General features: G+C 50.3%; 1 protein-coding gene across 2 annotated transcripts; it reads right to left on the bottom strand.

The window, feature by feature from the left end:
- Nucleotides 1–61: 61 nt before the first annotated feature.
- PALM3 (paralemmin 3) lies at nt 62–10138 on the bottom strand. Of its 2 annotated transcripts, none has more exons than XM_066347407.1 (7): nt 9929–10138; nt 6774–6822; nt 5602–5682; nt 4914–5053; nt 4681–4765; nt 2244–2289; nt 62–2138 (listed from the first exon to the last, which is right to left on the bottom strand). In XM_066347407.1, the coding sequence occupies exons 1-7, from the start codon at nt 9967–9969 to the stop codon at nt 295–297; spliced, it is 2286 nt and encodes a 761-aa protein (XP_066203504.1). In that variant the 5' UTR covers nt 9970–10138; the 3' UTR covers nt 62–294. The 2 variants fall into 2 exon arrangements, with proteins under 2 accessions (XP_066203504.1, XP_066203511.1); XM_066347414.1 differs by lacking the exon at nt 9929–10138 and adding an exon at nt 7437–7556.
- Between the last annotated feature and the right edge of the window lie 6283 nt (nt 10139–16421).

Below are 16421 nucleotides of genomic sequence, written 5' to 3'. Positions count from 1 at the left end.
TTCCCACCAGGAGATGGTAAGGTAGTTCTGTGCCAAAAACATACACATTCAAGCTGTCCCAATTCTTTAATGTTTTATTTTCAAGTATAAAGGCTTTGTCAGAGAAGCGGGCCAGGATCACAGGCAGTGGGCACAGGTTCCAGAAGCCCAGGTGGAGGTGTACATGTGGGCCAGCAGGCTCCCAGATGCCACGGCCAGTCCGATATGCCCTGACTGTTCCTGGGACCCTCTGCTGGATGCCAAGAGGCCGAGGTAGCTGTGAGAGGAGCGAGGTGTGGGGTGCAGGGCACGAGCTCACATCACCACACAACACTGGCACGTCTTTTGCTTAGGGCCACTTGCCTCTTCACCCTCAGGAGGAGCAGATGGCTCAGGTTGCTGGGCAGGTGCATAGGTGGGCACAGGGTGGGTACTAGGGTTGGCCCTCGGCCCCTCCACTAGAAGCAGTGGCTGGCACTCAGTGGGCTGCTCAGGAGCTGGGGTCTCTGCCAGGAGAGGGGTGGCATCCCCTGAGGGGTCCTGGCCCTCAGCAGGAGTTGGGAGCTTTACTGCTTCCTCCTCCAGGGAGCCCTCCTGCTTCTGGGGCTGCTGTGGTCCTCCTTCCTCAGGCCTTAGCCCTTCCTTGGCCTCCACAGGAGTCCATGCCTCACTCACCTCCTCTGCCTGACATTCATTTCCTCTTCCTGACTTTCTCTGCTCTTCTGGACTCACAGCTTTCTTGATCTCTTGGGTCTTCTTTACCTCTAATGGCTCCTCACCTCCCGTTGCCTCTTTCTTCAGTGAGTCCTCATCTTTTTTCTCTGCATCCAGTGGCTTCTTGTCCCCCGTTCTCTCTATTGTTAATGATCCCTCCCCCTCCTTTCTCTCTGTCATCAGTGGTTCTTCAGTCGCCTCTAGCTTTTCTTCATCTCCTTTCTTCTCTACAACCAGGGGTTCCTCAGTTTCCTTCTCCACCCCGAGTTTTTCCTCACCTCTTTCCTTCTCTACCCTCAATGATCCCTCAACTGTCTTGCTTTCTACTCCCAATGGTTCCTCAACTTCCTTCCCTGCCTCCAGCTTTTCCTCACCTCCACTCTGCTCTACTCCCAATGGCTCCTCACCTGTTTCCCTCTCTGCTCTCAAAGGTCCTTCCGTTTCCTGGCTTTCTGCTGACGGCGGTTCCTCTGTGGCCCTCAGCCCCTCAAAGCCTTCCCTCTCTGTCTCCATCTTTCCTTCACCTCCTCTCCTCTCTGGCTTCATGGCTTCCTCCCTTCCTTTCCTCTCCGCAACCAGCGCTATCTCCACTCCTTCCCATTCGGTCCCTGCCTTTTCCGCACTCCCCTTCTTCCCTGTGCCCAGCAGTTCCTCTGCCCGTCTCCTCTCCATTGCCCAGGTTTCCTCCCCTCCCCCCCTCTCCAACCCCAGAGGACTCTCATCTCCTCCCTCCATTATTCCAGGTACCCTTGGCCCTTCCAGCCCCTCCACCAGAAGTTCCTCCCATTCCTCACTGAGGGTCACACGCTCCACCCAAATGAAGGATCCCTCCTCTCCCCCAGAGCCCCCCTGCCTGAAGCCATCAGGGCTGCTCCTGGGAGCCCCTTCCCCAGAAGCTTCTCCCTCTAGTCCTTGCTGGAGCCTGGGTGAGCTGGTCTGCGCAGTCTGTGGGCTCCTGCCCACCTCCCTAGCAGCCTCTGAATCACTGCCCTCTGTGCCTCCCACCCCTTCCCAGACCACCTCCACGACACCCCTGTCCTCCTTCACCCAGGATGGGAGCTCTGGACGGTTGGCTTCCAGCCTGTCCCCAATGGCCTCCAGCACCATCTCCTCCACCTTAGCCTCCAGCTCTGGGCCCGTGACCCCGCTGGCACAGTCCTCTGTAGCCCTCAGCCCCTCCCACACCACCTTCACCACACCCCCTCCTTTGGCCTCACCCACACCCCCCTCAGATGCTGTCACTCCCTGATTCTGCTCCTGCTCTAGAGGGGGGCTGGGTCTTGCGCAAGGGCCATTGGCTTCTGAGGAGGCCCCTGCTGCTTCAGGAACCTGCCTTGGGACTAGCAGAACCCCGACAGCCTCATCTCTGAGCTCAGACAGGGACTCCAGGAATGTGTCCACTGGTTCAGCTGGTAAGGAGGCTCTCTTGTTCAGGTCAGTCTGGCCTGGGGGAATCAGGAAGATGATGGGAGTGACAGAGTGAGACTCAGTCCACCCAGATTCAGGCCCCTCTTCTTGAAACCCCCAGACCTAGGGTTACTAACACCCACCTGCAGTATCTACTTCCACGGTGGGCTGGGAGGATGGACGGTGACCCTGCAGAAATGGGAGAGACACAGTCATGCCAGCCCATGTCTCCACGTCCAGCCTCCTGCATGCCAGTATCCCTCCCCTGCTTAAACACCCTTAATGGTTCCCCATTACCTTCAGGAGCAAACCCTGTACTGCACCTCACTCAGCCTTTCTCACCCATCGTACTACCTTCTGCCCCAGTGCCTCACACAGAGTAGGTGCTTTATACTGTGTCATGCAGCTAATATTCTGTATTGGGGACCAACAGTATTGTCAGCTACTGAGGTTACCATAAGGAACACTTAAGCCTTTTGTTATTAGAACATATATTCCAGCCTGACCTGTGGTGGCGCAGTGGATAAAGTGTCAACTTGGAAACACTGAGGTTGCCGGTTCAAAACCCTGGCTTGCCTGGTCAAGGCACATATGGGAGTAGATGCTTCCCGCTCCTCCCCCTTCTCTCTCTCTCTCTCTCTCTCTTAAAAAAAAAAAAAAAAAAAAAAAAAAAGAACATATATTCCAAACACTCTTGAAGGGCAAAGCACTATGCTGGGAGACAGGAGGGCGGGGCTCTCCCTGAACTGCTGCTCACTTGCTCTGTAACCTGGGGAGAGGCACTGTCCTTTCTGGGCCTGTTTTCCTATAGGGAAAATGAGCACTTGAACCCGAGGTGATGGGCACTTTGATGGTTTCTCCTTTGGTTTCCAAGGCATCTGGGGGACCAGTCATCTTCCAGGGTCTTTGGTTGCTGCTGGGGGTTGGCCCCAGGGCTGGTGACGTAGGTATTTCCAGCCACCCACATTGCCCCACCCCGGCATGCCTGATCCTTCAACTGTGTGGCCCAGAGCCATCTGGCTTGCCAGTGATGTCACTGTTGGGGAGAAGGTAACTTCAGATGTGTGGAGGGGGAACCACATACATCCCAATGGGAATAGGCCCAACCATAAATACAAATAAATATATAACATCAGGGAGTGAGAAGGACTGTGGTAGGAAAAAGAAAAAGAAAAAAGCAGGATGAGGGCTCAAGGAGTGCCTGGGCCCTGGCTGGACAGCTCAGGTAGGGTGTCATCTCCATAAGCAAAGGCTGTGGGATTTGATCCCTGGTCAGGACACAAACAGAAACAGGGCCATGTTTCTCTCTCTCCCTTCCTCTCTCTCTCTCAAAAAAAAAAAAAAAGAGTGCCTGGGAGGTGAGGGGGTATAAGATTCAGGAGGGCCTTGGTAGGAAGTGCCATTGAACCTGAAGGATAAGAAGAGCCATTCTTGAGTCAAGAGGTGAGAAAGGGTATTCCAGGCAGAAGGGACAGGAAATACAATAAGCTAGGCAAGCTGAAGGAACAGAAAAGAGGGTCAGTATGGCTGGAGTGCAGTGAAGAAGGAAGCAAGAGGAAGATGGGCTTAGGGAGGACAGCTGGGGACAGCCATGCAGGCCGCCCAGGCCAACCTCCGCGGGTCTCCTCACAGTTCTCTGACCCTAATCTCTACTTTCTAGCCTCCATGCCTTTATAGAGGCTGTCTTCTGCCTGGAATTCCCTTTCCCCTCCTGCCTGGTTCCCACTCAGGTTCAGTATAGATGTCATTGTCTCCAAGAAGTCTTCCCTGAATCCTCAGCCTCACTAAGTGCTTCCTCTGAGCTCCTCCATGCCCAGGGTTCACCCCTCACAGACTCTCTGCACCCCATCTCCTCATCTGGACTGTGAGCTCCCTTGGGCCAAGAAGCATGCCTTGTGAATCTCTGGCAAGGAATTTTTGGCTTATACCAAAAACCCAACTAGTGCTTCCCATGCTGAGTAACAGATCTCCTCTCCCTCTCTGTTCGGTGACAGGCACCTGGGAGCTAGGGAAAGACAGGGAAAAGTGGGGACTGTGGAAAACCCATACCTTACTATGGACAGGCACAAATGTGGCCAGATCTTTGGAGTTCAGAAACAATCCAGACAGCCAAATTTTACTGTAAAGTATGCTAGTTTTCAAAATCCTGTGTGCGGCATGTGGATTCTATCTTAATAAAGGCATTACCAAAACAAACAAAAACCCCAAACCTGTTTACCTGCCTCAAATCCCAAGAGCAGCTCATGGTGTCCTGTTCCCACCTTTGAGGACAAATTCCATAAGCACTCCCCCACATTTTCTGTCCTCCTTCATCAATTGGACCATACTAGCAACTACATATCAAAACATTCTGCTGTGCCGGTGCGTGGTGTTAGCTGTGATCTTGTGGACCCTCTCTCACACCTCTTCCAGGTGTGTGCTGACATTCTCTTTTCAGAGCCAGGGAAACTGAGGCTTGGGTAAGGAAAGTGACTTGCCCAAGACCACAGAGCAAAGAGGACCAAGCATCTAAACTGTACTTGCAGAGGTCCTGCTTGGGGCCCTGGGGCAGTACCTCCCCAACTATGTGTTCCTCCTCACCTGCCTGCGCCAGGTGAACCTGCCAGAAGGCTTGTGCTGGGCACCTGTAGATGCACTTTGCAACAGCTGCAGCTGAGACTGGAGTCTGAAAGAAAGGGGGCTGCTGGGAGAGGAGCTCCCAGGCTCAGTGGACACCCCCTCCCCCAGTCTCGATTTGCCATCTTCTAGGAGTGGGCCCAGGGTCCTGGCCTAGCCAGGCTGGCGCCAAGGTGGCAGGCAGGGACCCTGCTCACGTGAACAAGCTGTCTTCCAGGTTCCGGATGCGGGCCTGCGCTTGGCCCTCAGGGGACTGGGAGTCCTGCAAGGTGGTGTCCTCCAGTCCCTCAGGTACCTCAGCCCCATCCATTAGCCACCGCTCCCGAAGAGACTTTCTCTGGGCACAGAAAGGGGCTCCAGCTGAGCATATGGACTTCCCTGCCCTATGCAGCATCCCCTCCCACCCCAAAGGCCGGGCAGATTTCTTATAGCCCCACAATCACCCAGAAGGGACAGACATTTCTCCCTCAGGCTGGAATACATGCCCTCATTGCCCCCTCAACACTGCTAGGTGGAACTGACATCCCATTATCAGCTTCCCCAGGCTGGCAAAAAACCCCATCAGCCTCCCCAACCCTTCCAGAATGGGACATATATCCCCAAAGGTGAAATCAATGTCTCCATTTCTCTCTTGGCCCCTCCTTACCCCAAAGTTGGGCAAACACCCTCTCTGTCTCCATAATCTTCCCAAGGGTGGAATGAATGTTCCCATCACCACCATCACCCACTCTCAAAAACAGGAAAAGACAGACGCCCCCAAAGCTAGAACCAGTGCTCCCCCCAAATTAGAGGCAAGCCAACTATAGTCCCGCAAGCCAACTCTCACAAGCACCCCACACGCACTTCCCGGCCCAGGCTGAGCAGGCGCCTCCACTCGCCACCAACCTTGAGCCTCTCCACGCGGAGCTTCTCCTCCTCCAGCTCCCCGAGCGCCGCACGGATCTCTTCCTGCAGCCGCCGCTTCTCCTGAGCACAGAGAACGGAGCTGCCCGCGGGCCGGGCGGGGCCCCCTCTTTCCCTTCCGCCCTCCCTCCTCGGCGGGACGCGCGGGGGTTCCCGGGGCTGCAGAGCGGCAGAGCGCACATCGCAGCCGAGCGAGGAGGGGGCTGCGGAGGCGCTGACTCAGCAGCGGTGGGGGCGGGGCGGGGCCTGCCGCGCCCGGGATTCTGCGGAGGCCTGGCCCTCCGGGAATGGGGGGTGTGTGTGTGTCTGTGAATGGGAGGCGGGGCGAAACTTGAAATAGGGATCTAGAAGGGAGACAGAGCTGTGGGGGTCCGAGACTTGGGGTTAAGAGAGATGGGGTTCAGAGATGGGGCTCTAAAGAAGGGGATCAAAGGGAGGGGACTAATGAAATAGGGGTCCAGAATGGAAGTGCAGTCATGGGGATTCGGAGAAATTGCGCTGTGGAGATGGTGTCCAGAGAAATGAAAGTGCAGAAATTGGGGACAGATGGGGTCCAAGGTGGAGGACAGGGTTAGTAAGCTGGGACTCAGAAACATGGGGTACTAATGTGGAGGTTAGAAGGTTGAGATTAAAGAGATGAAGATTTAGATATGAAGGTTCAGAAAGATGAGGATCCAGAGATGAGGGAGCAGGAAGATGGAGGTTAGTGAGATGGGAATCTGAGAGATGAGGTACGGACATGGGGTCAGAATGATGGGGGCTCAGAGAGATGGGATCCAGACAGATAATTTAAATATGGGGGTCAGGTGAGAACCCAGAGACGAGGGATCAGAAAGATGGGGGTTTGAGAAGTGGGGTTCAGACATGGGACGTTTGGGAGATCTGGGTTCAAGAATGGAGCAACGGAGGGTGCGAAAGTGGGAGGCCGTAGCCTCACCAATTTGGGGATGGCAGTGACTAGATAGAGGAACTATGGAGCGGAGGGGCCTAAGGATTTAGTTGGGGCACCCCAGGCAGGGCTGAAGCTGAGGGTGCTGCTCCCCCTCTTCACAGTACTAAGCCCCCTTGATGGGAGGGAGACGAGGAAGAGGCTTGGGGCAGAGTAGGGGTTGCCCAGGGCGCTGGGCGGGGCGCACCGAGAAGGCATCACTTACCGCGATGACCTCTAATCGCTGACGGTAGAGGGAGCTCTCTGCCATTGGTCTGTAGGAAGAGGGAAGGGGCTTCGGAGGGCGTCTCCCAGGGCCTCAACTTAAACAGGCTGACCTTTTGAATGCCCCTCTCTGAGCCAAGATTCCTGAGCTGGAAAGCAACTAGAGCCTAGCATTTCCTTTATTTCCCCTTTGCGCCTGGGAGGAGTTGTGGCAAAGGGTAGGAGTCCTATGAGAAGGCAGGAGCTGAGAGCAACAGGTTGAGCTAAAGCCCTTCCTAGGTCTAACATCACCTCTCTGAGCTTGTTTCCTCACCTGTATAATAGGCCTAGATAGCTTGACCCTGACCTTGCAGAGAGATGCCCTATCAAGGAAGTATCCATGCAGTAGAAAACTTAGGACATAGTACTCCAAAAACAGTAGCATAGTTTATTATTCATAATACATTTAATAATTCCCATGATTAATAATGCTTATGATTAGTTATAATAACCATTATTAATTTGTCCTACAGAAACTCAAATCCCGCCAGACCTCCAACATGCTGTGTCTCTTTCCCAATTCCACACCTTCTCTGGACTTTGGCTTTTACCCATAATTCCTTAAGCTCAGGGGTTCAGAAAGTCTGGAAAGAGAAGTGTCCATCCTACCACTGTGGACACTCACCATTGCCGTGGTAACTCCATAGCTGCCTTCTCCACCTGCCAACCGCCCACCCCTGCCAGGGTGTAAGGGTCACCAAGTCATGTGCCTAGCCCTGGACTCTGAGCTGAAAGGAGGGGAGGAGGATTGTTTAAGGTTTAACTTAAGATACTCCCATCATTGTCCTCCTTGCCACATCCCAGGATCCTGCTTTATAGCCTCCAGGGCTGCCTCAACCCCATCTGGGCTCCCTCTGCAAAGTGGAAGCTGGCTGTGGTACTGCAGGGTGCTTAGAAGATGGTCATCACTGTATCAACCTATCATGGACCATGCATTGAATGCTAACTATGTGTAAGTGCTTTAGAGGCCAGTCTCTAAAAGGATATATCTATCTGCCTGCTGTTCTGGACACTTAGCCCAGGCTGTGCACAGGGCAAGCCCTCTAACATGTATTAATTTAAGCACTAACACTATTGGGTGAGTATAAGCCTTATTGCCCAAATTCACCCAGGGCCTCCCAGATATTTTCTGGCCACACCATGCAGCTATAGTATCAACACATATTTAGCACTTACTATGTATAGCACTCTAAGTGCTCTGTAGGGCTTCCAATAGGCTACCATAACCACCTCCCTTTCCCTCTCTCTTCCCCGATCTTGAGACACTATAGTTGACTCATTGCTGAGTTCACATTCCAACTGAGAATAAAATCATCCAACCATTAGCCAGTGCATACCATTTGCCAGGTGCTGTGAAATGCTTTACCTATATAACTCACTGAATCCTCCCAAAGATCCTAGGACAGGGGTCGGGAACCAGATGCGGCTCTTTTGATGGCTGCATCTGGCTCGCAGACAAATCTTTAGTAAAAAAAACCAAAAACGTTAAAAATATAAAACATTCTCATGTATTACAATCCATTCATTTCCTACCGCTCATGTTCATGGCTGCGGGTAGCTGGAGCCAATCACAGCTGTCCTCTGGGACAACACCAAATTTTTATTGGATAATGCATAACATACACGGTCGTTGTATGGCTCTCACAGAATTACATTTTAAAATATGTGGCGTTCATGGCTCTCTCAGCCAAAAAAGTTCCCGACCCCTGTCTAGGAGGTAAGTAGTATTCTTGTCCCCATTTTATGGATGGGGAAACTGAGGGTCTAAGAAGTGGCATTTTTGCCTGTGGTGGTGAAGTGGATAAAGTGTTGACCTGAAACGCTGAGGTCGCTGGTTTGAAACCCTAGGCTTGCCTGGTCAAGGCATGTATGGGAGTTGATGATTCCTGCTCCTCCCCCCTTTCTCTCTCTTAAATAAAATCTTAAAAAAAAAAAGTAGAAACCCTGAGCTTGCCAGGTCAAGGCACATAAAGGAAGCAACTATTGTGAGTTGATGCTTCCTGCTCTACCCCCCTTCTCTCTCACTTCTCTCTCTAAAACCAATAAATAAAATCTTAAAAAAAAAAAAAAAAAAAAAAAGACTTGTCCAAGGTCACTGAGTTAGGATTGGATTGGAACTGGAAGCTCTCAGGCCCCAAACACTGGAAACTCTGGGGGAGATAAGAGGTTCCAGGTATCCTGCCTTGGCAGGCAGGAGGCCAGAAATCAGCCTGGGGGTCTGTGATTTCAGTTGGGGCAGGGGCTCAAGCCATGCTTTGCAGGAAGGCCAGACCCTGTGCTGAATATTTATAGTTTTGCCCCTGGAGGAGGGCTGAAGTCCCCCCTCTGCTGTCCAACCCCCTAGATGTAATCTCCTAGCCTCTTCCTTGCTGGGGTGGGGGGGGGATATCAGGTTCCCATTGCTAGGCAACTAGGTTTGTAGTTGGTGAATAATGCAATGGGAGACCCAAAAGAGTGAGGAAACCAAATTGGGGTCCCTGAGAGGAGCCCATTTTCCAGAATTTTTTACAAACCTCTGGAGGCCCTCTACCCTCCTTCTTGAACAGGCCCTCAGGCTTCAAATATTTAAATAAAATGCTCTATACACACATTTGATATTGTTTATCTCTTACTCTACAAGAACAGTGTTCATAGCTGTGGCCTGTTGTCACAAGGAACAGTTGGTGGCCATTTCATTAAGCAGGTGATCATTTCAATTTTGCTATCATCTTTCCCAGTTTAGGAGCCATTAGCTTTTTCTGTTCCATTACAAGCATTTCCTCCCACCCTAGATGCTGAGGAGTGTTCCTACAGGCAAAACGCCCCGGAGTAAGAGGCCCTGTCATTCCCTGCCCTCCCCCCTCCCCAGTCATAGCCCCACCTCCAGGCTGGACTTTGGGCTGAATGCCAATCGGTGGAAATTCCAAAAAAAAAGACAGGGGTGAGGGTTCACTTCTCCCACCGGACTCTCTGGGGGAGGCATCAAGAGCCTTTGAGGTTGGTTGCTGGTGTCCCTCCACTCCCCCTGGTCCCCTTAGGAGAGGCCATCTGGGGCTCTCATCAGGGTGGAAAAGCCAGTGTCCCCTATGAACCCCTCCCAGGCCCTGCCCACCTGCCCCCCTGACCCTGTACACTTACATGGGTGGGGCTGGAGACCACACCTGGCTCTGCAGGGCCATCTCTGCCCAGAAGCCCACGTCTGGTCTTTGGTTTCCGAGATCAGGACCCACCACCACCCGCTTGCCCGCCCGAAGGTGCCCTGGAGGCTGTGACTTGGCTGGCAGGGGGGGGGGGGCTGCGGTCAGGCACCAGGAGAGCTGGTCCAGCTGGTTTGGGCTGGGAGGCAGGAGGTGCATGGGGCGAGGGGGGCTGGTGGCTGGCCGTGCAGTTCTGAGGAGGTACTATCAGCTGTCCTGATAAATTATTTACCACCTACTGGCCTCCTTGCTGCACTCAGCTGCCTCCCGGCAAATACACTCTTACATGCAAGGTGGGGCATGTGGACCAGGGTGGGGAGTTGTGGACCCCCTCAGAGAATGGTGCCTTCACGTGACATGCCAGACACCTTAAGTGCAGCCTCCCCACCAAGGGTCCCCCACATGAGAGCATCATTGCACATCAAACATACTGGCTACTCTTACACTCTCCCTTTATTTACTGCCCTCACTTCTCGGACCCTGGCTCTGGGCTGGGAAGTTGAAGGACTGATCCAGATAGAGAATTCTGACCACTGTGGGAACCAGGAGGCTTGGGTTCTTGGCAACTCTAGGCAGCTTGCCCCAGTTTCTTGGCCTCAGTTTCCCCTTTTGTGAAGTAAGAGAATTAGATTAAGTGGCCTCCAGGACCCTGGACCCTTAGATGCTATAACAGTTAAGGGTGGAGTCACGATGAAGAAGGTTTAGAGAACTCCTCACCAAAATCTTGAAGGGCTCTGTTTTGTGCCCCCATGCTATTCTTAAAGTTCCAGCAGCCCCTTTCTCAGCTGACTTTATGTTTCATTTAATCACCCCTTGGGGAAATCACCTACTCTCCAGGCTGGTCTTCCATAATCTCCAGTGCCTCCCCCATCACAGGTCACACTGCAATTCCAAGACATAAACCTCAAGGAGAAAGGTCCTGCCCTGTGCTCTCCGCTTTAGGCAGCACACTCCAGCTGAGATCCTCCCATGGGGCAAAGGGAAGGTGCTCACCTACATCCTGCACCTCCCTCTTCTAGCCTATTCAGGGTATTTGGGACCCCAGAATTCCCTGCCCCAGTGGTCTCACTGAGAAGGCCTTCAGTTTCCCAAGGGCAGACCATGGAGCCAGAGTGTGTCTCACCCTGCCATTTCACCCTATCCCGACACCAGAAGTGGCCAAGGACAGCTGTGGGAAGAAGGGTGAGGAGGGAGCTTGGATATGTAGGACAGGGTTTCCAGGTGCACGCACAAGGCTCCTTTGCTATGCAGGACAGAGTTGAAGGTAGGAAGCAAAGGGGTCCAGACTGAGGACTGATGTTTCCCTGTATCTCACATTCTACAACAAAACTCCTAGGGATTCAAAATGTCAATTAAACCTGGCCTTCTAGGTCATTCCGAAAGTATGAAAGTATATTTGCCATGATAGGAAGAGAGAATATATATATTATATATATATATATATATAATATATATATATATATAATATATTTTTTTATTTTTTTATTTTTTTACAGAGACAGACAGAGAGAAGGATAGACAGGGACAGACAGACAGGAATAGAGAGATGAGAAGCATCAATCATTAGTTTTTCGTTGCGCATTGCCACACCTTAGTTGTTCATTGATTGCTTTCTCATATGTGCCTTGACCGCGGGCCTTCAGCAGACCGAATAACCCCTTGCTCGAGCCAGCGACCTTGGGTCTAAGCGGGTGAGCTTCTTGCTCAAACCAGATGAGCCTGCACTCAAGCTGGCAACTTCGGGGTCTCGAACCTGGGTCCTCTGCTTCCCAGTCCGATGCTCTATCCACTGCGCCACTGCCTGGTCAGGCAGAACATATTTTTTAAGTTGGTTTTTATTTATTTTTTTTCCTTTTTTTTTTTTTTTTTTTGTATTTTTCTGAAGCTGGAAACGGGAAGAGACAGACAGACTCCCGCATGCGCCGGACCGGGATCCACCCGGCACGCCCACCAGGGGCGACGCTCTGCCCACCAGGGGGCGATGCTCTGCCCCTCCGGGGCGTTGCTCTGCCGCGACCCGAGCCACTCTAGAGCCTGGGGCAGAGGCCAAGGAGCCATCCCCAGCGCCCGGGCATCTTTGCTCCAATGGAGCCTTGGCTGCGGGAGGGGAAGAGAGAGACAGAGAGGAAGGGGGGGGGGTGGAGAAGCAAATGGGCGCTTCTCCTATGTGCCCTGGCCGGGAATCGAACCCGGGTCCCCCGCATGCCAGGCCGACGCTCTACTGCTGAGCCAACCGGCCAGGGCTATTTATTTTTTATTTTTTTATTTTTATTTTTGTTTTTTTTTTTAAAGATTTTATTTATTTATTTTAGAGAAGGGGGGAGAAAGAGAGAGAGAGAGAGAGAGAGAGAGAGAGAAGGGGGAGAGAAGGGGGAGGAGCAGGAAGCATCAACTCCCAATGTGCCTTGACCAGGCAAGCCCAGGGTTTCGAACCGGTGACCTCAGCATTCCAGGTCGACGCTTTATCCACTGCGCCACCACAGGTCAGGCTAAGTTAGTTTTAAATTGTGGTAAAATACACATAAAATTTATTCCTTTTTTTAGATTTTTAAAATTCAATTTTAGAGAGAAAGGAGAGAGAAGAGGGGAGGAGAGGAAACAAAAATTTATCATTAGAGGCATTTAGTACATTCACAATGTCGTCCAACTTTTTTTTTTTTTTTTTACAGAGACAGAGTCAGAGAGAGGGATAGACAGACGGGAACGGGGAGAGATGAGAAGCATCAATCATCAGTTTTTCTTTGCAATGCCTTAGTTCATTGATCGCTTTCTCATATGTGCCTTGACCTCAGGCCTTCAGCAGACCGAGGAACTCCTTGCTCGAACCAGCAACCTTGGGTCCAAGCTGGTGAGCTTTTTGCTCAAGCCAGATGAGCCCCCGCTCAAGCTGGCGAGCTCGGGTCTTGAACTTGGGTCCTCGGCATCGCAGTCCGATGCTCTATCCACTGCGCCACCGCCTAGTCAGGCTGTTATCCAACTTTTGCCACTATCTAGTTCAGAACTTACTTATTCATCACCCTGAAGGAAACCCTGTCTCCATGAGCAGTCTCTCCCCTTCCCCTTACCCCCAGCCCCTGGCAACTACCAATCTGCTTTCTGTTTCTATAAATTTGCCTGTTCTGGAAATTTAATATCACACATGTGAAATTATACAACACATGGCTTTTTATGTCAGCTCCTTTCACTCAACACAATGTTGTAGCATGAATATGTGTTTTATTCTTTTTTATGGATGAATAATATTCCACTAGTGAATGGACCACATTTTGTTTATCCATTTATCTGTTAATGGACATATGGGTTGTTCCTACCTTTTGAAGGCAATTATATACTTTATTTAATTGATTTAATTACAGTTTGATTTTGTAAGTATAATAACAATAACAACCATAATAATATAAACAAAGACACTTTAAAATGGAGCCAGAGTTGCCACCCTAGAGGAACTAACTGCCTTGCTTGTGATTTTCCCTCAAACCTTTGAAATATTAAAACAGCAAAATAATCTTTGGACTTGGCTTAAAGCAACATTGTGCTCCAAAGAATTGTTTGCAAAGATAACAAGAAAGGAAATATATGACTACTTGACTAATAACTACTGGACTGAAATTTAAAACATTGTTTAGAATTAGCATCACTATGTTAGCTCATCTGCACCAATAGAAATGCCTTCCTGGTTCTGACCTGTGGTGGCACAGAGGATAAAGTGTCAATCTGGAATGCTGAGGTCACTGGTTAGAAACCCTGGGCTTGCCTGGTCAAGGCACATATGGGAGTTAGTTCTTCCTGCTCCTCCCCCCTTTCTCTTTCTTTCTCCTTCTCTCTCCTCACTAAAATGAAAAAAAAAAAAAAAAAGAAAAAGAAATGGCTTTCTTCTATTGCTATAATTGTTCCCCTTCCCTTTCTCATAAATATCCCTTCCCTTTGTCTCCAAATTGGAACACTGGTTGAGTTTCTGTCTGAATTAAGTGCTTCCCAAATAGCTATTCTTTTAGATCTCAAATAAATGATTGCTGCCTCTCATTTGGTCTTTATTTTTAGGTTAACAATTTTTATAACTGTTAACAATTTAGATGTATAGTATATATATATATATATAGGCTTCCCTTTGTACACTTGTCCTGGATTCTATATTGAGGCAAGACTGCTCTGTTTATAATTGTGTCTGTCTCTCAAACTCAACTGTGACCTCCAAGTCTGATTTATTTTATTTTATTTTTGTTCCTAAAATATCTTTGTAGGAAGAGATGTTGAAAGTCATTACATATTTTTGTCCTGTTAATTTTAATTGAATTTATTGGGGTGATATTGGTTCAAAATATTATACAGGTTTCAGGTGTACAGTTCTATAGTACAGCATCTGTATACTGCATTGTGTGTTCAGCATGCCAAGCCACGTCTCCCTTCATCATCGTCATCTATCCCCCTCTACTCTCCTTCATCTACCCCAACCCCCTTCCCTCCTGCAATCCCCACACTGTTGTCTGTGTCTGTAAGTGTTTTTTGGTGTTTGGTTGTTTTTTTTTTTCTAGAGAGAGAGCAGAGAGTCAGAGAGAGGGACAGGTAGAGACAGACAGACAGGAAGGGAGAAAGATGAGAAGCATCAATTCTTTGTTGCAGCTCCTTAGTTGTTCATTGATTGCTTTCTCATATGTGCCTTGACCAGAGGCTACAGCAGACCGAGTGACCCTTTCCTTAAGCCAGCAACCTTGGGCTCAAGCCAGTGACCTTTGGGCTCAAGCCAGCAACTATGGGGTCATGTCTATGATCACACACTCAAGCCAGCGGCCCCACACTCAAGTCGGATGAGCCTGCACTCAAGCCAGTGACATTGGGGTTTCGAGCCTGGGTCCTCCACATCCCAGTCCAACATTCTATCCACTGTGCCACCGCCTGGTCAGGCTGTATCAATAAGTTTTTTTTCTTTTCTTATCCCTTCACCTTTTTCATACAGCTCCCCCAACCTCTACCCCCTCTGACAGCTGTCAGTCTGTTTTGTTTGTTAGTTAATTTTGTTCATTAGATTCCACATATAAGTGAAATCATATGTTATTTATCTTTTTATGACTGGCTTACTTCAATTAGCATAATAATCTGCAGGTCTATCCATGCTGTTACAAAGGTAAGATTTCATTCTTTTTTACAGCCGAGTGGTATTCCATCATGTAATGACTTTTTTTTTTTTTTTTCTGAAGCTAGAAACGGGGAGAGACAGTCAGACAGACTCCCGCATGCGCCCGACCGGGATCCACCCGGCACGCCCACCAGGGGGCGACGCTCTGCCCACCAGGGGGCGATGCTCTGCCCCTCCGGGGCGTCGCTCTGTCGCGACCAGAGCCACTCTAGCGCCTGGGGCAGAGGCCAAGGAGCCATCCCCAGCGCCCGGGCCACCTTTGCTCCAATGGAGCCTTGGCTGCGGGAGGGGAAGAGAGAGGAGAAGGGGAGGGGTGGAGAAGCAGATGGGCACTTCTCCTATGTGCCCTGGCCGGGAATCGAACCCGGGACTTCTGCACGCCAGGCCGAGGCTCTACCACTGAGCCAACCGGCCAGGGCCTGACTTATTTCTTTATTCCCAACATTGATATAGGCCTAGTATCATACAATAATAATTCTTTTTTTTAAATTTTTTTACAGGGACAGAGAGAGAGTCAGATAGAGGGATAGATAGGGACAGACAGACAGGAACAGAGAGACATGAGAAGCATCAATCATCAGTTTTTCATTGTGACACCGTAGTTGTTCATTGATTGCTTTCTCATATGTGCCATGACTGCAGGCCTTCAGCAGACTGAGTAACCCCCCGCTTGAGCCAGTGACCTTGGGTCCATGCTAGTGAGCTTTTTGCTCAAGCCAGATGAGCCCGCGCTCAAGCTGGCAACCCTGGGGTCTCGAACCTGAGTCCTTCCTCATCCCAGTCTGACGCTCTATCCACTGCGCCACCGCCTGGTCAGGCTCATACAATAATAATTCTTAAGCAATTGCTGTGTGTCAGGCACCGTTCTAGGCATGGGGGAATTTGGTATAGAGGTGAGCAAGACAAACGAAAATGCTGTAATGCAACTTACTTTTTGTGGGTGGAGATAGATACTATATAAATAAACAAGTAAATAAGGGTGATTGGTGATAACTGCAGTATAGTGTGAGTTACAGAAAAAAAACAGGGGTAGAGTTATGGAGAAGGGCTGTGTGTGACATAGGCTAGATGATCAGGGACCACTTGTCTGAAGAAGTGACATTTGAGCCCAGACCTGAATAGTAGAAGCCAACCATGTAATGAGTCATTCAAGGAAGAAGGAAGACAAATGCAAAGGCCCTGAAATGGAAATACAGTGGGGGTTTGAGGGAGCATGAAGACTGGAATGGAGTGATCGAGGGAGAGAGTATTATAAAGTGAGATCTGAGAAGTGGGAGGATCCTTTGGGCTGGGGGAGTTT

The sequence above is a fragment of the Saccopteryx leptura genome, chromosome 1 (genome assembly GCF_036850995.1).
Source record: "Saccopteryx leptura isolate mSacLep1 chromosome 1, mSacLep1_pri_phased_curated, whole genome shotgun sequence".
NCBI lineage: Eukaryota > Metazoa > Chordata > Mammalia > Chiroptera > Emballonuridae > Saccopteryx > Saccopteryx leptura.
This window is presented reverse-complemented; position numbering and strand designations above follow the sequence as displayed.